Source organism: Ixodes scapularis, unplaced genomic scaffold (genome assembly GCF_016920785.2).
Source record: "Ixodes scapularis isolate PalLabHiFi unplaced genomic scaffold, ASM1692078v2 PGA_scaffold2__306_contigs__length_199485367, whole genome shotgun sequence".
NCBI classification, from domain to species: domain Eukaryota; kingdom Metazoa; phylum Arthropoda; class Arachnida; order Ixodida; family Ixodidae; genus Ixodes; species Ixodes scapularis.
Window position 1 is genome coordinate 71266768 of NW_024609857.1, and position 22842 is coordinate 71289609.

Genomic DNA, 22842 nt, shown 5'->3' on the forward strand with positions numbered 1-22842 from the left:
GCAGACCGCATTAACCTAGCTTTCCTGATTTCTTTGTAAAAATTCTGTTAAGCTTAAAAAAAAACACCCAGTATATATATATATATATATATATATATCAGGGTGTCGAACCGGAACCGAACCGAACCGAAAACCGGAACCGAACCGGTATTTTTTCCGGAACTGAACCCGAACCCGAACCGTTATATTGTTATCGCGATGAACCCGAACCGGAACTGAACCGGAAAAAAAAATAACGGTTACCGGTTCATGTCAAAACGGTTCGGCCACGCGCTGTTGACAATGAATGTGCTATCAATGCCATTTGTTTTTTAAGTGCCGTCAACTGACACACACCTCGCTTACATATTTTTCTTCTCCACTCAGTCTTAGGAATATAAACGCTGCATCCATGAATGTTGACAAACGCTGCATCCATGAATCTTGACATAGGAACCAGTATTGCGCTGGTCGCGGCTTGCACGGAAGAAAAATAATTGGAAGGCTGTGCAAAAAAAAAAAAAAAAAAAATCGCGTCACGGGATTTTATTTTCCTACAATCTCGTAAATCCTAGATGCTGCTGTGTGCTCATTTCATAACACGTTTCTAGAACGCGCGAGTTCTTGAAGCTTGCTTCCATCGAAATGAGAAAAGAAAAGGCTGTGGAGTTTGATAATAATGCATCCGGTTTCGTATAGGCACTTAGAAGCTAACATGTTTGTGAGGCAGCGAACTTTTCTATTTTAATATTTATCCTATTACGTCCTTCTGGCGTTGCGTTCGGTGAAGTGTTTTTCATATTCCGTATCTTGTTTAGTGAAAACTTCTTTAAGGGTCTAATTTGAGTTACCGAAGGCTAGTTCAAATAAAGAAAGCTGTATTTTCTCCCCGCTGTTCCTTCAATTGCTTACACGCCGAGGTGGCGGGATAGTTAGCGAGTTCTACTTGTAAGTGGATTTGTAAGGAGGTCGCGGATTTTACAGCTACTGCGTCGGACCGAATTAGATGAAGTCCGAATGCGTAAACGTCGGTGAGGTAACCTTTGAGTGCACATAAAGAAATCATTCCTGGTAGAAATCCCTGTGCCTTACACTACGATGTATCCCGTTTCGTATGTGCTGATTTCAGATGTTTTATTTGCAATTTATTTTGATGCTGCAATTTGTCATTTATAATTTCCGAACCGGTTCGTGAACCGGTTCAGCGCCCCGAACCGGTTCGCGGATCGAATTAATCGAACCGGAACTGAACCGGAACAAAATAAATTTACCTGAACCTGAACCGTAACCGAACCCGTATTTTTTTCGGTTCGACATACTGATATATATATATATATATATATATGTGTGTGTGTGTGTGTGTGTGTGTGTGTGTGTGTGTGTGTGTGTGTGTGTGTGTGTGTGTGTGTGTGTGTGTGTGTGTGTGTGTGTGTGCGTGTGTGTGTGTGTTCGAATTAAAATAAGACAACAAATTAGTGTATGCGTGTATCATACGAATAATGGTAAGAAACGAACTGTCAATGCTAGAAATATAATGACGTTAACAAATACAAAATGTAGAACATTTAAGATAAATCGGTGCTTTTTTCACTAATGGTTATCGCGATACATAAATACATATAGAAGATGTATGTTTGTTCGCCACACTGTTTTCGACCGTGACACTGCCCAACCTTGCATTGAGAGGTCAGTCCCTTTCGCTTGTGCTGCCGGAGAAGATGTGATGTCCCTTGGACTAGTGAAAAGACTGAGTGCACAGGGTAGATGGCCGTAGCCAATCATGTTGCATATGGCATTCCGGTTGCATATGGCATTCCGAAGCCAAGAGGCATCCTGCTCAGCCACATTGAGAAGGACGTTGTGTCACGTCATCAATGTCGAGCACCACTCACACTTTCGTGAATATAGGTATATTCGGGGCGTCGTCAATTCACTTGCCACTTCTGTAAGTCCGATCTGTGTGTGCGCAGTACGCTTAGTGGGGAAGTAGACACGGTGGCTTCGTGCACAGACATTCTGCCCCTTGGATATCGAAACTGCAATGTTTCTGAACACGAGGTCTTTGTTCCCTTGCGTTATTGCGTTATTCGACTCTGTCTCTTAATGCACCATTGCAGGCCGTTCTCTACCGCGACCGAAGCAGACGTTGCGTTGCTATGGAACCCAATCACTCACGCATCAGGGTTATGGAGTATCTTTACGGCTCTGATTGGAGCGACCTGCGTAGTTGCACCTCATACCTTGTCCATGGAAGGATACGCCGATTTGATCGACAGATTCAAGGTGAGACGATGTGCAAACTATATTTTTAATTACTGGCAGCTTAGTGCAGCTTGGAGAAAAACCAGGTTGTTCACTTCTAAGAGCCTTAATATGTACTCTACGAAGATCACGTCTTCGACTGATATGTTTAGCGTCATATACCGCCCATGCGTCAAAGTAGCCCCGATGTAGCAAGAAATTATAGAAGCTGGAGTGTCATTCTACAAGGTGCCGGGATCCCGACGGTTGATTGTCGAGTTCCGGTAAAAACGCACGAGCGAACGTAGGAGTCGCTGTCGTCGCGGCGTCCTAGCTCGTGCCTGCCGAAGTTTCCGTGGCCTGCCGAGCTGAGGGCGACCTGCAGCATAACCGGCATTCGCCGCATCAAACTCTGCTGTTGTTCCACCGCCAGGATCGCGGCAGACAGCACTAGAGGGCGCCGTACGGAATAAAGAACAGGGGCTTTTTTTGACTGGCACACTTGGCTGGTGGGTCTCATCACTTTCAGCCGCCCCCTGCAGCTCGCGCTTGCGCTCTCGGGCCTCGCGTCTCGCTGCTACACGACCACTTCATGGTGTCCAAAGTGACTCCGGGATGGCGGACACCTCGTAAATTCTCACCGCCACTCCTGCCAGCAGCCGCTGTTTTCTCGATCTGGACTCCGCCGCCGTTCACGTTCGACGAAGCTAGCCAGGGGCCTGCCTCGCTTCAGCAGTTCGAAGATTACTAGTTTGCGTAGAGCCTTTCCACCGCGTCCGAAGAAAGCAAGGTGTGCACCCTCCTATAATGTATGGGTCCCCAAGCTCGCGTGTTCCTTTCCTTCATGAAAAGGGACGACGAGGCCTACCGATCGTACGCAGACGTCGCAGCAAAGCTTACAGGCTACTTTGTTCACCCCGTCAACGAGGTGTACGAGTCGAGTCGCGGGTGAGACTTTCGACGCGTTCATCACCGCGTTACGAGATATCTTCCAAAAGTTCAACTATCCGGACCGGCGGTGAAGGATCGCATCGTACGGGACCGATTGGTTGTCGGGCTGCAAGGCTCGCGCCTGTCCGACCAACTTTGACGGAATCCGAAGCTGACGCCCCAAGATGCGCTCTTGCTGGCTCTTCAACACGAGGACACGGAACACGAGAGAAAACGTCAAGCAACGGCTTCGCAACAAAGCACCCTCAACGGCGACACCCTTAAGAGTTCGAGTACCGTCTCGGAAGCCGGGACTACGCTCTGGAAAGCCAACCCCGTGGGTCGAAGGCGTCGTGCGAGTACTACAGCAACAACCCACACTCACGTTCAGAGTGACCAGCCAGGAGGACTACGTGTAAGGATTGCTGACAAAAGGGGCATTTTGCGTCGGCTTACAGCTCCAAAACGAAGCGTCTAAGTCATATCAGCTGCACTTCCTGGAATCGTCGCAAGCGCCCGGCCGCTAGGTCGTTATACTCGTCAACGGCTGCCCTCTCCAGTTCAACGGCTGCTCTCTATATCATCCTGCGCTTTTTTCCATGATGTCGTGCCTTGTTAGACCAACCCATGGGCGAGCAAGCAACTCGTCGGTCCGGGACGCCGCCGTCTCAACCTTCTCTGGATGTTCCCGGCTACCCCGGCATAGCAAGATCGGACAGTGCACCAGAAGCTGTACGTCGTCGGCTGCATAGGTACCTCTCTGCCCTGCGATAGTCGCTCTCGGGGTCTCCACTTCGTGGATTCCGTAACCGACACCGACCTCTTGAAGACGGCTCCGTCGCCACCCGCCCTGACGACGCCTACGGTCACTACTCCACTCTTCGCGAGACTTGGTACGATGCCGAACGTGTACCACATCCGCATCAAGCCCGGAGGTGTGCCCTTCTCGATCAGGGTACCCAGAATGATTTCCATTCCTCTCCTAGGAGTGGTGAAAGACGAACTCGACAAAATAAAATGAGAAGGTGTCATCCGGCGTGTTGAGACACCTACGGCGCACCAAATAGAATGAGAAAGTGTCATCCGGCGTGTTGAGACACCTACGGCGTGGTGCGCCGGCCTCGTAGTGGTACCCAAGGCTACGGGTGGCTATTGACTCTGCGTCAATCTAATCAAGCTGAACGAGGTTCTTCTCCCGGAGAGGCACATGTTGACGACTATTGTCCAGGTTCTGGGACCACTGGAAAGTACTATTCTCTTCTCAAAACTCGATGCGACATCGGGGTTCTATTAAATGCGTCTCTCCGAAAGCAGCCAGTACACAAGTTTATCACGCCTTTTGGCGGTTACTGCTACAGACGCCTTCTTTCCGGCATCACCTCAGCCCCGGAGGCGTTTCAACGCCAGATGTCACGTATCCTCGAGAGATTCGACGGGCGCGTGAACGTCGTGGACGACATCTTTGTTTTCGGCAGGGACAGATCGCAACACGACGCTAGACTCTAGGCCGTCCTGGAGAGACTTCAGCAAGCTGGCGTTACGCTTAACGCCTCCAAATTTCAGTTTGACGTTTCGTCCGTCAAGTTCCTGGGCGAGGTCGTCAGTCCCAAGGGCATCACTCCGGACCCAGACAAGGTCTCCGCCATCATGAGTAAAGGCACGACCACATTGGCGTCGCGGAGGCTTGCGGTGGGACGTTCGGTGCCGCGGGCTGCCGACGAAAACCAGTTTTCGCATTCTGCGGTGCGCCGTACAACGTCGATCGCCAAGCCAACCGGTCCTTGCGCGGTTCCGAGCTCGCCACTCCTCGCCGTAGAAGAGAGGAGGCAATCGGAGCAAGCGTGGATAGTGACGTTGCGATACCATGGCAACGAGCAAGCCGGTTCTCCGCTTGTCTTTCACGTCCCGAAGGAACGTAGCGTCGTTTCTTTTCGTCTGCTATCCCTATTTCTCCCAATGCCTTTCCCACTGGAGCGGTTTCTCGAAACTCTGCGACTGTTTCTCCTTTTATATGACACGACGCGGCCATATTACCCAGATAAGGACGCTACAAACAACCGCAGGGAAATTATAGGAGAGGTATTCGAAATTACAAGTGAGTTTCTCCGTGGCACTTGTTGCATTTTGTCTGTGTTGTGACGGATGTTGTGTTGATTTCTTGACACTCTCGAAAGTTGTCTTCATCTCTGGCGCGCCGCCGGGGCAGCGAAGCACTGACCTGTCCTTCGGTATTTCGGTAGAAGCAACACGGCCGGACCCAAAACCTGCGCCTCCCTCCCTTTAGAGCGCGGCGACGTCGCAAGATCAACAAGCAGGCTAGGATAATCACATTCGCTCTGATCACCAGGTCATCGTGGACACCTACCATGTAGGCAGCGAGTGCGGTTTGTATGCTGATATATGCGAAAGATGAGAGCCGAAACGGAAGAATCTAACGAAGAGCAGATGATGAAAGAGCGGGAAATGCGACGGGAGGCGCGCGGGCTATCGCGAGAGCCAGTGTTGTCACGTGACGCCCGCAAAACGAAGGCCAATGAGGACTTGCATTGGGACTCCGGTCGGCGGTGCCGCCCAGCGGCGCCGACCGGCGGCGCCGTTCACGCTAGTTTGGTCAGGCCTTAAAGGGGCGGTGCAACGATTTTCGGACTTCGGTCAAAGATTTCTGGAAGTTGCCCCCTGACACTTCTGAAGTAAAGAACAGAAAACCGATTTCGTCTGCGTGTCCTAGTTGTTGCGTAAAAAAAAAGATAAAGATTGTCATTTCGGGCACCCCTCAACTCACTCCCAGCCTTCAGGGCCACACCTGGTCGCACTCCCAGTGACGTCATTCGGAGTGCCGTGTAGCTTCCCGTGTGCTATCTCGGAGGACGCTTCCCCTCCCTCTCTCTGCGTACATTAGCGGGCGCTATGCTGCAGCTTAGAGCCGAGCGAGGTCACGTAATCTTTCCGCCGTAGTTCCTTCGGCTGCCACTTGGGGCTGCAGGTTGGGGAAAAAACTCGACTTTTGCTTTGCGATTATGCAGCGGAATCGCGACATTTTTAATGAAAGAAGTGTTTTCTCTATCCTCTGGGACACGATAAACAACGTGAAAGTGACGAGATGCAAATTCTTTTAATCATAAAATCGTTGCACCGCCCCTTTAAGCGACCTCCGACGTATGTGCACGGTTTTAGACGCTTCCTGGGCCTTTTGAACCACGTTGGACAATTCTTGCCGTATCTCTCTGCCACGACTGCGCCGATCGGGCTCCTTTTGAATAAATACACAGACCGGACCTGCGGATCCGCCCAAGCTACAGAGTTCAAGACGCCAAAGAGGATGGTGACATCCAAGCTCTTGCGTCGCCCGCTACAACACCATGACCATATCCGCAGATGCCAGGTCGTATGGCCTGGGCGCCGTGATAAAACAGGGGCAAACATCAGGGGAACGTCGATCGGTCGCTTTTGCATTGCGTGCCTTGACTACTGCTCGTGGAGAGTTCAGCACTTTAAAGAGTTTCTGCGCGGCCCCAGCTTCGTTGCGAAGACTGACCACCAGCCGCTGATGCGGAAACGCCCCGCATCTAGCGTTTCCGCATGAGACTTCTGCGCTACCAGTTCTCGGTATATAACGTCCCGGAAAAGTACCCCGACACTGCTGACACGCTGGCAAGAGATCCCGATGGACTCTTTTAAACTTTCTCTAGAATTTTCTTTACCACACACAGCGTCCCTACTGAAAAAAATTATATGAATTTTTTTCTGATATGTTTATTGGACACCTTTTTCAAATCAGAACTTATTATTTCATATCAGTTTCCTATGCCGCATATCAGTTACATGAGGCTAGGTGGCGCTAGGTACCGCCCAATTCATGTGCTGCAAAAATATATTTATTTACTCACGCCACCATGTATAGATACATTACGCATACCACTAGCATCAGTTGAACATATACATTGAGTGCATACACATACACGGCACAACAAACATGAATACAGCAGCACACCCAATAACTACTTCGGAGCTCTGCGTTTCCGCCTTTTATACAGGTCGTTTTGTAAGTACGGAGTTTTTCGGTGACCACCTACGCAATAAATAATATTTTCAGCGTGTTAGATTTTTTTCAGTAATGATCGTACCTCTGAGAGTATTTAGAACGGCTCAGGGGACGAATCTCTTAATAAAAAGTAAACGCTCATGCCGTAATTATTTGAAAGCCAGTAAATCAAGCCGCTCCACTGCGGTTCCAAGTCACGTGTTTGCTTTCCCGCGCGGCACGTCGTATACTGAAAAAAAACTTATATGAATTTATTTCTTATATGTTTATTGGACACATTCATATAAGTTGGCAAATGTTGCATATCAGTTCTTTTATGTCGCATATCAGTTTTTGGGTATTTCATATCAGTTCTTATATCGCATATCAGTTTTTGGATATTTCATATCAGTTGGCATATGTTGCATATCAGTTCTTATATATCGCATATCAGTTTTTGGGTATTTCATATCAGTTCCTATGTCGCATATCAGTTTTTGGATATTTCATATCAGTTTCATATGTCTCATATCAGTTTTTAGATATTTCATATCAGTTCTTATATAGATTCATATACTTTTTTTCAGTAGGGGTTGAGCTCTTCGTGCCCCAAATCGTGACAGCCCTTCCTTCGACTCTGGCAGTATGCCTCGAGGACTTCAAAAGACATCAAGCTTCAGATGTTGAGTGCTCTGCCCTGAAGGTATACTGCACGAGAAGTTGTCCAAGATGCGATCGGCTTCCCCTGAACATGACGATCTATTGGGACCGCCGTGGCGAGTTTTTCATTCCGAAAGACCTGCTCCTCATGCGTTGACGTCTAGTCGCACCGTCACTGCTGCACAAGGACATCGTGGGCCTGCTCCACGACGGGCACCAAGGTGTGAACTGGTGTCTGGCCCTAGCCAAGGACTCGGTGTGCTGGCCGGACCTCATGAGCCATGTGAAGACGGCCGTTGAGAACCGTGCTGCGTCTGCAAGCATCCGAATTCAGCGCTGCATGTCCATGCGATCGCCACCGAAACCCCTCCCGAGTCATGGGACCGGGTTGCGGCTGATTTGTTCTAACTGAATGTCCAGCACTTTCTGCTCGTCGTCGGCTAGCATCGAGGTCATAACGCTACGTTCAACGTCCGCTGATGCCATCATCAGTGTCATTAAGAGCACCTTTGCCCGGTATGGCATTTCGCAGACATCCTTCAACGATAATGGCCCGCAGTTCGCCTGCAAAGCGTTCCGACACTCAGCAAACCGCTATGAATTCGCACGCCTCACGAGTAGGCCTTGCTAACCTCAATACAACTGGGAAGCTTAGAGAATGATCCGCAAAAGCTAAGACCTGTTCTGGAAAGCGGAGGACCCCTTCCTGGCTCTGTTAACGTACCGGAACATTCCTGGCGTGTCGGGGTACAGCCCGGCCCAGCTTCTTATGGGACGTTCTCTACGAACACGTCTGCACGTCACCGTCGCAAGCCTGGTTCCGGAATGGCCCCAAGTCCAGGACTTTAACGAGCGGTCGCGCCACCCAGCGCCGTAAGCAGCAGAGAGACTTCAATGCTCGACACGCTACTCGGGATCTTCGCCCTTTCCAAGAAGGGGAGGAAGTCTGGGCGCAAGACGCCAAGTCAACAACAACGGTTCTGAGTCCTTCTCAGAGGTCACGTTCGTATGTCGTCATCAGCCGTCATCAGGCGGAACTCGAGAGACCAGATTTGATGGCGGGGTAAACACACCAGTCGAAGACGCGTTCCGGGCACCATAGACATTTAGCGGGAAAATTTACACGTGAAACGGGGAGATAGCACCACTTACTCTAACTAGCACAAACTTGAACTCGAAATTTAACTCTTCCTAACCCTGACTAATACTCACTCGCCACTAATTCCGCTAACCACTTGCTTTAGCACTAGTGGTCTAGCAGACTAGCACCACTAGCGCTAATCGAGAAGATTTCCCGTAGAAACACAATTGCAGGGCAATTTGCGACCCAATTTTTCTCCTACCCAGAAAATATCGTTCCGAAATCACCCTCAGGTAAGCCCAGTCGCACTGACTAAAGGGAGTACATCTGTGGGGTGCCGCGTAAAGGGAAGGCTAATTCACGCATCAGCATTTTAATGTGGCGGCATGCCTCGTTTCCGTTTCTGACCACTCTTGGCGAGAGAACGTACGCCAACTACCTGGCAGCTGTGCAACTTTTCCTGTCTGCGTACTATAGACTAAGGTTTCGCAGTTTTGACCAGTATTATATCTACTCGCTACTTCCGACAATAGGCCGGCTTTGACGCTGTCGAGATCATTTGGAAATGCGCTGATCGGAGGTGTTCCAAGGCTTCCTCGTAGATGGCGCCAGTGTGTTGTAAGCGGCCACAAGCGGGCACAACGCACGCGGTCACCCTCAGAGATGTGTGGACCAGCCTCGAAGCCGGCGACGCATCGCTCATACGTCATACAAAAGATACGCTGTTCGCTGCAGATATTGGGACAGCATTATCTGCGGGCATGCTTTAGACATGTGCCAACCAAGTTTACTTCACACACACGTGTGCTTCCAACACATTTGAAGACACTTTTTGAATGTTCAATGTGGCGGGAGCGTCACACAAGGACACACGCCTCAGACAGTAGAGAGTTTTGGGTAACTAGTTTTGCACGTCTGATACGGTAGGATGGGCCCCCCCGTACGAACTGCGCATGCGCTACCACAGAAGACTCGCATATGCGCAGTTCGTACCGGACGGCCCATCGTACCCTATCGGGCGTGCGAAAACGGTTCCCTAAACTCTGCAGTTTCTGCAGGGTGTCTTTCGTACGACATGTCAGCAGTCTGACCACGGCTCGATGTGGCTTTTCTCGGCTCCCGTCTTGCAGGTAACGGCTCTGACCTGTTTTCCGACGCGCCTTCGGAACCTGGTGCAGTACGCTCGGTCCGCGGACCGGAGGCTGAACACGGTGCTGCACATCGGTGTCGGCGGTAGCGTGCTTTCGGAGCAGTTGGCAAAGCTGTCCTTGAGCACCTTCGGGAACCTTCGGAGCCTCAGGTATATCTACGGAATGACCGAATCGAACGGCTCCATCTGCATTCCGCCCAAGGACGTCGTCTGCTACACTAACGTCGGATGGCCTTGTGCTATGGTGGAAATTAAGGTGACAGATTACGTTCTTTTATTTTTATCCCGGCTTTGAAAGACCTGTAAGTTTGACATTGGACAATGCGTCAGTCTGAAATCATGCGAAATTCAGACAGATTTGTGTTTTACCCTATTTTAAGGTTACATATATTACGTCTCTGTCGATTATAACCAGGCTGAGGTTTTAAGGCAAGTTTTTAGAGAAACGAAATAAATTAAATGCATGTACCTTCAAAACTAGTTGTGCCCAAACAAAAACGCTCGTATTTCTTTTTTTTTATTTTCCCATAAAAACAAATTGGGTAACATTTACGACGCTAGGCGCAATTTAGATGGAATTCACCACCCGCTCTAGGCCCCGCCCACAGAGTGGTGGCCCCGCCCATTACTACTGGATTGGCTTGGCTGCTCGGTTAGTTATGTTCGCAAGCCTAATGGATCGCTGTTGCGACATCTGGTGCGTTCAAGTCTGCCGCCTACACCGTCCGCTAGTCGTGCAGGCACGAGCGTGGAAACGAACGACGATTAAAGCGGTCCGTCCGTGTCCGCCGTCGCTTGATTCCGTCTGCTATTTCGTCCCCGTCTAAACTTGTCTGCGACGATCGCCAGACGCGACCATGGAATGGCGTTCTACCAACCATGTTGAATTAACCTGAGACTGGGGTAGAGAAGAAACATCGAAACGTAGAAGAAACAGAAAATAGACAGGACGGCGACTCAAACTCAGCTAACTCATTTATTTAGTCCACCTCCTTATATAGTCTCAATCTCAAGGTCATCTCCACAAACACAAAAAGATGAAGTTATACAGATCGAGCGCCACAGCCTTCATCGCACAATGCAATAAAGTTGACAACGTTTACAGGTCGACGCGATAAGGCAACATCCATCCACCCTCAAACTTGAACAAAAGGAAGTCTTCCCCTACTATTCTATACACAGTTCATACCCCTTCTGAATCATTACACAACCTCTCTACAAAAAAAAAAAAAAAAAAGCACTGAACGATAGTTGGGCCAAAACACGTGGAGACCCACACAAAGCATAAAGCAAAAAAAAAGTTTTACAGGTTTTTGGAAAATCACAAACACTCAAAACCACCTAATTGACAAATAAAAAAAAATACACCTTTAGAAAGCTTTTTGAATTGCTTCCAAACTGTATTGAAGCCTGACTTATGCAGTTGCCTAGAGACTTTATCCCGCAAGGTCTCCCTTACTACTCTCTTTACATCGTTCCTCTCTTTGTGTATTATTTCCGTCTCCGACCAGAGCGCCGTGCAGTTGTTACATTCATGAATATGTTTTGCTATTTCTGAGTTTTGTTCATTGTTCTTTACATTTCTTTTGTGTTCGTTTAATCTGTCATTTATGCAGCGTGACGTCTGTCCTACATACTTAAATCCACACTCTAATGGTATCTCATACACAACACCAGTCTCGCAACATACCGATTTTTCCCGATGAGCCTTTTTGCACTCGCTCACACCTGTTTGAAATGGCGTCAGTTTACTTAATCTGAAATCCGAACTAAAGACAGTGTCTACTTCAAACTGCCTTGCACATGCCTTCAGGTTGTGAGAGATGTCATGAAAATAAGGGATTACAGCAAAGCGGTTCCTTGGTTTCTGTTCAGTGTCTCTCCTGCCTTTAATAAACAATTCTAATTGCCGCTTTTTAAAACTGTCATCATAACCTACACTTATCAACCTTTTCCATTGCCTTTCTACTGATTCAGTGATATGATGGAGATGGACACATGATCTTTCTAACGCGTTCCTGACCAATGACTTTACAATCCCCGCCTTTACGGTCTTCGAATGACAACTCATCCTTGGCAAAACTGGTTTCGATTTTTCTTTGCCATATTCCCAACATAACCCTCGATTTACGTGAATACGTAAATCAAGAAAACTGCAGAACATTATCTTCCTGTTTTTCTACAGTAAACTTAAATTCTGGAGCCGTTGACCTTATCACGCCTTCTAGGGTTTTTGTTAGACCTTCGCTAAACGTGCATATTAAGATGTTATCTACATATATCTACTCACTATTGCCGTACCCGGGGACAACTCCTGTAGATTATCGTGCACTGCGCGACCTGTAAACGTTGTAAACTTTATTGCGTTGTGTGATGAAGGCTGTGGCGCTTGATTTGTATAACTTCGTCTTTTTGTGTTGGTGGAGGTGGACTAAATAAATGAGTTAGCTGATTTTGAGACGTCGTCCTGTCTATTTTCTGTTTCTTCTACGTTTTGATGTTTCTTCTCTACCCCAGTCTCAGGTTAATTCAACATGGTTAATATTCACCAGCTCGCCCGCACCCTTACGATTTGTTCTACCCAACGTTGTTTTTCTAGCGTTCCATCATGTACGAGCCATGGTCTAATACAGGAGTGGCCAGGCTGACCCGGCCTAAGAGCCGCAAACAAAACCACGAAACTTCCAAGAGCCACGGGGGGGAGGGGACACATTTTTGTAGAGCAATAAACGAAACTCGAACTACTTTCTATCTATCCGAGTCAAAAGCAGTCCATCTGTACGTAAGGTCGCAGTAGCACGAGACCACCAAAACACAACATGTCTTTCTACTTAAAACGTTCTCCATTTCTCTGTTTGGGGAAGCGGTCGTGTGATCGAAAGGAAGGCGGGGGAGTGTGTGTGTGTGGGGGGGGGGGGGGGGGGGGGGGTGTATTGGAGGGAGTCGCGAGCCGCACTTCAACACGCGAAGAGCCGCATGCGGCTCGCGAGCCGCAGCTTGGCCACTCCTGGTCTAATACAAGGGTGTGTCAGCATCTGTCGATGTGAGGTAAAAAGCGACCGAAAGAACTAAAAAATACAAACACTAAATATGTCGCCCTTTCAGTTTTTCCGTTCTTTTTGTTTTCTTGCATACCGTCCTCGAGCAAGGTGGCTGAGCGTCATGACCAACGAGGTAGAGGACCTTAGAGCGATAAACTGGCGGCTGAAAGTGACCCCCATTGGCCGCCGCCATGTTGCACATTTTCGACCACTAGACACGTGACCTTATAGTTTTTCCTCTAGATTTTAACAAAGCACCGCGCACAAATAATTGCTTATTGATTTTTAATAACAGTACCCACGAGATAAGTAATGTTTCGTTTGTTTTAAGCCCAAAATGTGCTTTTACGACTAAAGCTCGGGCAGCTTCGCAATGCATTCGCTAGATGCCCCTCAGCCGCGGTGCTGTATTTTGGGTTTTTATCGGAGCTGGACACTGATCTCTGGGGCTAACAGTATTAAAAAAATAGTTTATAATGTTTTTTACAGCGATCACAATACAATTCTCGACTCAGTTTTGCGTAAAGCCTCATGATTTGGTACGGTCACTTGTCTATTGGTCAAAACTGTACAACCTGGCGGCGGCCAAGTGGGCGTCATTTTGCCCGGTGAACGGGATAACAGTTTATCGCTCTACCTCGTTAGTCATGGCCAACGTTACTAAAACAATCAGCTGGGAAAGTCATCTTTGAAAGCTGGGTCGTTGGCGTCCCCCGAGACCGAGCTAAATACGATAACAGCGCCACCCTTTAGCGAGTCACTGATTGTTCCCAGAGTACTAAGAACCGCCAAGATGGCGGTTCAGTCTCTTTCTTTACTGTGGTCACCATAAACTTTTAGAAAATCGTGTTTTTGCGTAGAAACAGACGGAAAAAGCTCTTTTTGTGGGGACTTTTATTGGAGATTAGAACAAAATGACAGTCGCGAAATGTTTTCTAAAAACTTTAGTTTACAAGGTTTGCGGTACAATTAATATTGTTTTTATACAACCATGTCACACCAGTGATTTCAGATAGCACGTCCCGACCAGAGCGCGTCCTAACTTCGGTAGTAATTTGCGGCGCGTTCACCTGGCAGACGGGGGTTGGCACCCCTGATACTTTTTACACCTTATATGTTTCGGCGCCAAAATGGCCGATTAAAGTCAAAATAGAACCGTCACAGTAGACGCTATCCCCCCCCCCCCCCCCCCCCCCCCGCTCTAGATTGCCCCAGACGGCGTAAATAATACAAAAAAAAAAATGTTTTCGTGGAAAAATTTACAAAAGAATTATGTGTCCCATCTAAACCCTTTAGAACTTTTTTGACAGCGGAGCTGTTAATGGCTTTCCCCAGTATCGTGTCCGCGGGTCAGCAAATGTCGACACAAAACTCGGGGCAGCTACCGCCATCTATAAACGGCTTCGGCAACCATACAACGGGCTTGCCGGTTGTCAGGTTGCCGCAATCGCTCATGGATGGTGGCAACCTTTCCAGCCTTTCCACTCTGGCTTGCCGACTTGAGGTCGGAAAGGTGTTTATGGGGACTGGTGGAAAGGCTGAAAGTTTTTTTTTTATTTTATTTTTATTTAAGGTAGGTACTCAGATTTAAAATTTTCAGTGGAATTTGCTGATATTTTTTTCTGCTTTGCGGTCATCCATGTCTCGCCAGCAATATGGGTTCGCCTATACCAAGAATGTCTCCCTCTAAACTCCGGCGTGTTGAGACAACCAAAATGCGGGGGAGGTGGCGGATCATTATCTATAGCTTTATTATATCAGCTTTATGGGCTCGGACACTGTTTACATGCAACCCAATAAACTAGCCGCAGAGGAAGTGCCCACAGTAGCATGGTGCGAATAAAGTCGATGCGACACAATTCGGCTGCAAGCTTGACCGAGAGGCTACTTCTGTGTTGCACCAAAATTCGACCCGAAACCACCCATAGAAGCGCGAGGCGTTTGCTTCCGACGTTCATTCTCCAGCACACGCTCGTTGCTTTCCGCCGTGCTTTGACTGCGCGTGCACACTCGAAGCTCAGGAGACGCCGACGTGTTGTCGGAGGCATGAAAGCTCGTGCATGAGGCGGGACAACTGAAAGACATCCCTGCCCTTCTTACCCTGTCGCTGAATACGGCAGTTTGATCCCGTGCGAGCTCTGCACTTTGCTTGTGGTGTATGCCGGTGCCAAAATAAATCGTGCTTTGCATAAATTCTAGTTTGTACGCAGAGGTAGGAAACCCCAACAATATATGCCGGCACAATTTTGCTTTTGTTGCTGCGATTTGTAGAAATGTGGCTTCGTGTGCGGCGTGCCTAAGCATTTGAGTACACAGTCCTTTCCTTTTTCTTTTTTTTTTGTGAATACATAATTTGCGGGTTGCTTATAATTGTTTTCTAATGTAAAATACCGTAATAAAATAGTTTTTATATGCAAATTATTAGGTGCGCATGACTCGCACATTGCACAGTTTAAATACATGTACGTTTTGGATGAAAGCTCCTCAGACTTTGCGAGGAATTTATTTGTTATTGCTTTGAATTTGCATTGAGGTAACACTGACAAACCTCTGGAATTCGCTGCAAAGTTTTTGTCAAGTACCGGATACGAGAGTCCCCCAATGAAATCAAATTTGCCCGAGGAACCAACTTGTTGATTATATTTAGGAGACACCAGCTGAACAAACCAAGCATACAGATGTAAGGAGGACGAGAGAGACGCATTCAACCGCTGGACTATATACCAACTGCATTTAATGAAACACTTCATCTTCATCGACAGGCTAGGATCAATCATACCTAGCTTGCTTCACTTCTTTCTTTTTTTCCTCATTTTTAAACTAAAGCATCCTCCTCGTCTGTCTACTTGTGGGCGGTACTTCCACCTCGCAAGAACGTCTTCTCTTCTCTGGTTAAGGTCACGGATGGTGAACTAGCGCAGATGTCCCCTTCTCTTGTATGTTTAGAGCTTCTTAAACCTCACGTGCAAACCGGTTTCGATGGTGCCCCATGATGGTAACTTTGTTTAGGTTCGCCTTGCACTTGGAGTCAAGGCAGTGTAGGACTAAGTGACCTGCTGCCGTCAAGTTCTTCAAACTATTGGCATGTTCCCGAGTCCTATCATTTATGCACCGCCCGGTCTGGCCGATATAACAGCGGCTGCATGTCAGAGGTATGTAGTATATTGCCGTGCGCGCAGCTGGCCAAGTAGGCAGCGCGCGCGTGACCTAACGGTTATCGTACCTGGCTCCCACGCGAAAAGCCAGGGTTCGATTCCTTGGAGCGGCGCATCTTTTTGTTCCGCCTTCAGAGAAACTGCAAACTGCGTCAGCCGCCGACCGAGTCGCTGCCGACCACGTGAATCTGCCGCCGCGATCAAGTGTTGTCGCACCCGTCGTGACCGATGCAGCTACCCTTGGCGAAGTTCTTCTGGAAGGTAACCTCCAGTTGCTCCTGGGAAGAGGAATAGGCGTCGCAAGAAGAGTAGCTGAACTTCAGGATGGGCGCACTGTGGTCCTCGTGACGAATTTCCGACAAGAAACGCACCACCTCACTAAAGGTGGTGTGGGCCACGTCGAGGAACTCCGAAACTCCGCCGAAGTCGTCGCGATTGCTGAAGAATCATCGCCCGCTCAGCAAGACTTTACGTCGCCAGCGCAACTTGACATTGACCCTAAGCTTCCGGACCTAAAACGACGGCAGCTGAGTGACCTCATCACCGAATACCGGGACTGCTTTGCGGCGCCGTCGAATGTGCGCCAAACTGCCGTTGCGAAGCACCGAATCGTCACCGAGGACGACGCGCGCCCTGTTCATCGATCGCCGTACACAGTCTCCGCTAAAGAAAGGGAGGTGATCCAGGAGCAAGTCCAAGAGATGCTAAACGACGACATAATCCAGCCCTCAAGCAGTCCTTGGGCCTCTCCAGTCGTACTGGTTAAGAAGAAACAACATGATTCTCGAATTTACCAGAATTCTAGTCTGCAGGAATAAACAAAAAGATGCGCCGCTCCCAGGAATCGAACCCTGGCTTTTCACGTGGGAGCCAGGTACGATAACCGTTAGGTCACGCGCGTGCTGCCTACTTGGCCAGCTGCACGCGCGGCAATATAACCTCGTTGTCGCACTGGGCATAAACGGTCCTGTGATTGCTGCCACACCCCTTGCTGTTGCTGGTTTGCCCCTGATTGACCTTGCGGCACAACGAATAGGCCTTATTGGGCGCCGAACACAGCACTTGTACCTCGTGCCGATTTGCCATCTTTTTTAACCTATGTGTGATCCCATGAATATATGAGACAACCACAAACGGTCCTCTTTTCTTTTTTTGCTGTGTGGAAGGATCGTTGCGTCCGCAAGTCGTCCTGATGGTGCGGCAAATTCTTTCGCACACGGAGGCAATTACATGTCGTGGGTAGCCCGCGTCTTCGAGTCTGGATATTTGCAACTCAAAGCTTCGGGAGATCTGATGCTCACAAGATTTTTCAGGCTAGAAAACAGGGCTGTGACAGCTACTGCCTGCTTAACAGTTTTTGAATGCTGCGACGAGAAGGGGAGAAACCTTTTGCCTGAACGGGCTTGGTATCTCCAGCAAACATGATCTGCTCTGAATTCCAAAACCAAATCAAGAAACTTGATGGTCTTCCTGACTGGAAGCTCATGCGTGAAAGTGAGCCCCATGCATGACTACTGAAAACTCCTCAGAATGTTGTTCAGGCACCCGTCGTTATGATCGTGAACTGCTGTAGTGCATAAAACGAGGAAATCATCTACATACCTAAATATCGCCGCGATTCTTGAATCTTTAATGCTTTCTTGGATGGCACGCCCGCACGCTCCGAGAAAAAACTTCACACAGATGTGGGGCCACTTGGGATCCTATGCACACGCCACTTCTCTGCACGTAGTGGCGATCTTGGTAGGACACCACTGTGGCTAATAGGTAATAGCCCAAAAGTTCTAAGAAGGTATCCACTTGCATCCCTGCCGCATTCTGGAATGACGTGAGGCCTTGGTCTTCTATGTTTTACCGAACAACTTGTAGTAGACGTGCATGCGGGATGGAGTAGTAAGTGTCTTGAACGTCCATAGAAAACCCAGAAACAATTATGTTCCCCTTTTCTTTAAGAAAAGATGTCACATTTTCAAAATTGGAAATCCGAAAAGGGTCTTGCATCGAAACAAGGTTGATCTTTTCGGAAAGAACTTTGGACACGCAAGCTTGCCACGTGTTCCTCTCCGAAATAAATGCCCGGAACGGACTTCCCTCTTTGTGCGTTTTGGCTGAGAAGAACACCGTTAACTGGTCACTCTTGGCTGCCTTGATCTTGGAGCACAAACCACCCTGATGGTTTTTCTCTAGTATCGTGAGAATGGCTCTTTTTGTTACTTTTGTTCTATGACATCAACTGAAACAAAATTCTTGTCCATGGCTTGAAGGGCTTTTTCTCCAAAAGCCCCCGAGTCAAGAACTACAAAACCTCCTTCCTTATGGGAAAAACAAAGTTTGAGGTCTCGGAAGAGGTGGTACTTCCAACACTTCCGAGGTGCAAGTACCGCCCACAAGTAGACAGACGAGGAGGATGCCTTAGTTAAAAAATTAGGAAAAAAAAAGAAAGAAGTGAAGCAAGCTAGGTATGATTGATCCTTGCCTGTCGATGAAGATGAAGTGTTCATTAAATGCAGTTGTTAGTCCAGCGGTTGAATGCGTCTCTCTCGTCCTCCTTACATTTATATGCTTGGTTTTTTCAGCTGGTGTCTCTTAAATATGTGTAACCAACGTGCTCAACTCTTTCCTGTGGTTTGTTGATTATAAAACGGGCTTGCTAGATATGATGTAAAACATAATCTATTTTCATAGTCCAGTTTGGTACGTACAACATGCCGGGTAGTATGCGGGGAAGAGTGCAAAGGCAATTGGACTGAAACTCAAGGATTCGAGTGCATGTTTGATTCGCAACAAGTAAATAATGCTGCGGATTATTCAAGCATTGGAACTATATCTCAATAGACCCTTTCCTAAATTCAGTGCCATCCGGTGGTTCGTAAAGCAGTGTAGGTTTCGCCATATCAATGGCGGGAATGAACTTGTATCGGCACCGTCACTTTCGCAAGTTACCGGCATGCGAGGAATTGTTCAGTGTGAGTTCTTTATTGATCACTTTCAATTCGATGGTGACCAAGAACCTGCATTCAGAACAAAGCTCCAACCCCCCTGAGATGCCTCGAGAAAATTCTATACACCAAATTGCTTTAAAGCCGATTGTGTGTCGCCCACAGATTGACTGTATCTGAGTTATTAGAAATAAACGCTTACGTACCTTTGTGTTCCATTCATACGTCGCGTCGTACTGACCCCCCAAGGTACAGGCCTCGCATCATCCCCTTAGGAGCATCTTCAACGTCTTTCTTTATCAGTCACTAGAAGGTCGCCATTGGCATGGCACGGATGCCGCTCCACAGATGATGATAGTAATCAAAGTGGCCAGACTGAATTTCGGAAAGGGTCTATATCGTCTTCCTTGGCACAGCATTTTTTCACACAATGCTTTAGCGGCGATTCTTTCTGCAGATTGTGAATCCGACCAGTGGTGAAGCCCTGAAAGCAAATGAAATTGGCGAGCTCTGTTTTCGAACACCCGCGGCATCTAGAGGCTATTACAAGCGTCCTCTGGCTACTGCACAATTCAGAGACCGTGACGGATGGTGTCGGTCTGGTGAGTATATCGTTATATAATTCTAGTCTTGGTTTGGCACTAGTCCGAATGGAAATGAGTCTCACGTCCTTATATTTACAGCGTGTTGTTAACACTCTCCCTTTTTGGTGAACGAACAATTAGAGCTAGTTCTTCTCTGCCTTCTCCAGGGGATCTCGCGTACCACGACACAGATGGTCGAATTTACTTTGTCGAGAGAATCAAGGAAATGATCAAGTGCCTGGACAACCAGGTGGTCCCGGCGGAACTCGAAGAACTGCTGCTCGCCAACCACGACGGAATCGCGGAGGTGGCTGTGGTTGGCCTACCCCACTCGGTCTACGGCGAAGCACCGGCCGCGGTTGTCGTGCCCAAGAAAGATATCGGGAACGGCGGTCAAGCAATGGAAAAAGAAATCAAGGGAATTATTGCAGGTATCTCTCCTTCATTTCAGATTTCAAAGCAGTGCCGCGTTATATTGCACGACATTTCTCCTCACTAAAATGCGTGACATAAATAAGGAGTATTAATTTGTTTTCGCGGGATGTTTTATAGCACACTGTAGAAACGGCGCCCGCACAATAACAAATCCATCTTTCAGACACCATTGGTCTACGCTTTGACGAATACTTTCCTGAGAACTGCAATGTAGAGCCTTTCGATTTAACGAATAAGGTGTCACGGGGTTATTTTAATCATATTACAAAATATTTTTTTTTTAATTCTTTTTTCTTCACTGCAGTACCGTCTAATATACTGCCAATATCTATTTAGAGTTCTGGCAGATGTTCGACTTTAAAGATCGGAGAGTTGTCGTAGACTGGTCACATGCAATACAATTTTCAAATTGTCGCACGCCCTGTGTTTTAGATCTGTTGCCTAAATGTCAATCAGCGAATGCAGTAACTTCACATATCAAACTCTCAATGAGCAAGATACACCTAACAATTGTATGCGCCTTTAACGCTATGAATAAAGAACTCCGAACATGAATTTTTCAGTTAACATTTGCCCCAAAGTAACCCTTTACATCAGTACAATGAAGATAAGCTGGTAAATGTTGAACTTAACGACAGTGACCCCGAGACATTTGAAATAAATACTTGGCAAGGAGTAGAAGACCTATTCCATCTCTACACACTGATCGTTTACATTGCAATGAAAAATTATTAAATAATAGCGACTCTAAAACAAGAACTCGTGCACGTATGTTCCCCTGCCGGAGGTCTGGGTACCCAGTCATTTTAATATTATTATATAATGTGTCGGGGGATGTGGCGTAAAGCTGTATAAAATCGTACTTGCGCCCGCGCAAGGTAACTGGACATCTGAAGTCGGACATTAGCGCAAATAGTATTACAGGGCTTTGCAATTCATCAGACCTGCCTAGCGGTAGGGCCGTACAAGCACATGGGTGACGCTCATCGTTAATAGTCTATTTTTGCTGACCTAATTCTAATAAAAAGGACGGTTTCTCTTTTCTCCCAAGGGACTTGTGCTCGGCACAAACATCTCTATGGGGGCGTCTTCTTCATGGAATCTCTTCCGAAAACGGAAACCGGAAAGGTTCGGAGGAAAGCACTCGTCGACATTTGGGCCAGCAGTATCCGCGGCTGACCCGTTATCGGGAAAATAGACAACTTTCGTAAACCACGCTGCTTCAAGCAGCATATTATGAAAAGTATATTTTTTTTTACATTATTGCTTTATTACATCTTTATTTCATGATGGTGTGCGATCAATAGATGACTGACTTCAATAAAGATTTCACTCATTATGATTATGTTTTTGTTTGATATCTTCATTTTTTGTTACAGATAAATCGTTGTCATTGAGGCGTTTTTAGAAAAGATCAAACCACCATGTCCGGTGACCATTTTTAATATCGATGAAAAAATATATATATTGCTGGCTTTATGCCCAAAAGAATGAAACCTATCCTTGTTTTCGGAAAAAAAACTTTTTTGTCTTTCCGGAAACAATTTGTAAGCACCCCCTCAGACACGTGCGCGTTTTGCGTATCCCGCGATGTTGACATTTCGGGTGGCTTTCCCCAAAAAAAAAAACCGTTCTGGCTACGGGTCTAGAAGTATTCACTGACAAATCGGGCATAGGAAGAATTGACAAAAAGTTCTAATCCCCGAGTATTAGAATAGTTGAGAAAAAAATCGCAAACACGACACCTTGCGCAATAACGCCATGGATTAAAGAATATTTTTCTCCGTATCTATAAAAGATAAGATCTTCAAACTTTGCCAGTGTGTTGCCCTGTGTAAAGTTAATTTTTGCCTGAAATATTGTTGTCCTGGTTAGCGGGAGAAATTTACAAGAATTGCTCACACAGGGGCATTTAACTAAAAATGCATCATTTTGAAAGTCAATTAAAAAAAAGGCCATCTTTAATATTTTTGAACTCTCTGAAACTAACGTTTATAATATGTACTAATAGAGTCTACAAAACATGATGCCATATTCGTGTGGCTTTGAAGTTATAAAGCGAGAAACATGGCCCAATCGACGCTAACGTGATTGCCTTAAATGGGTTGCCCACAAACCTCTTCTTCACCATTTCATTATTATTAAAAAGCATAAAAATGCTACGGGGTAGTCAGGAAAAGACAAATTGACAGCACAGAAGTGGACGGTAGTTTTCAAAGGAAAATTCCTAACGCATTTTCGTAGAACCGACCCAAAACTGCCCAGGGGCCTGTGAGCGCCAATAGATCCGCCTCCGTGGAGGGCCGCACAACGCGTAGAAAATAAAAGATACTTATAAAAAAATTCCGACTACCTGAGATTGTTTGTATTGATTATTTTCAGATAAGATCGAACGACCATGGCCGATCGACATTTTATTTTTTTTATTTTTACCAAAATATATATTTTTTACTTGTGCAAGCGCAAAGAATATTCAAACTTTTTTTGCGGAAAATACATTTTTTATCGAGGAAAACGAAATTACTAAGTCGCTGTCGGTTACGGGCACGTTTTTGCGACTTGCGTGAAACCGTCCTTTTGGACATTTATTAAAGAAAAACTATTGTCATTCTAGGTTTAATGTTTT

The 22842-nt window shown here is 47.1% G+C and overlaps 1 protein-coding gene across 1 annotated transcript in view; it reads left to right on the top strand.

Moving 5' to 3' along the window:
* Positions 1 to 21555, top strand: part of LOC8050584 (4-coumarate--CoA ligase 1) — a 58078-nt gene extending 36523 nt beyond the window's left edge. Inside the window, exons 5-9 of the mRNA XM_029978191.4 lie at positions 2097 to 2262; positions 10043 to 10318; positions 19655 to 19799; positions 19949 to 20212; positions 21268 to 21555. Of these exons, the coding sequence (XP_029834051.2) occupies positions 2097 to 2262; positions 10043 to 10318; positions 19655 to 19799; positions 19949 to 20212; positions 21268 to 21395 (979 nt within the window). The 3' untranslated portion in view covers positions 21396 to 21555. The remainder of the gene's footprint in view (positions 1 to 2096; positions 2263 to 10042; positions 10319 to 19654; positions 19800 to 19948; positions 20213 to 21267) is intronic.
* Positions 21556 to 22842: the final 1287 nt, after the last annotated feature.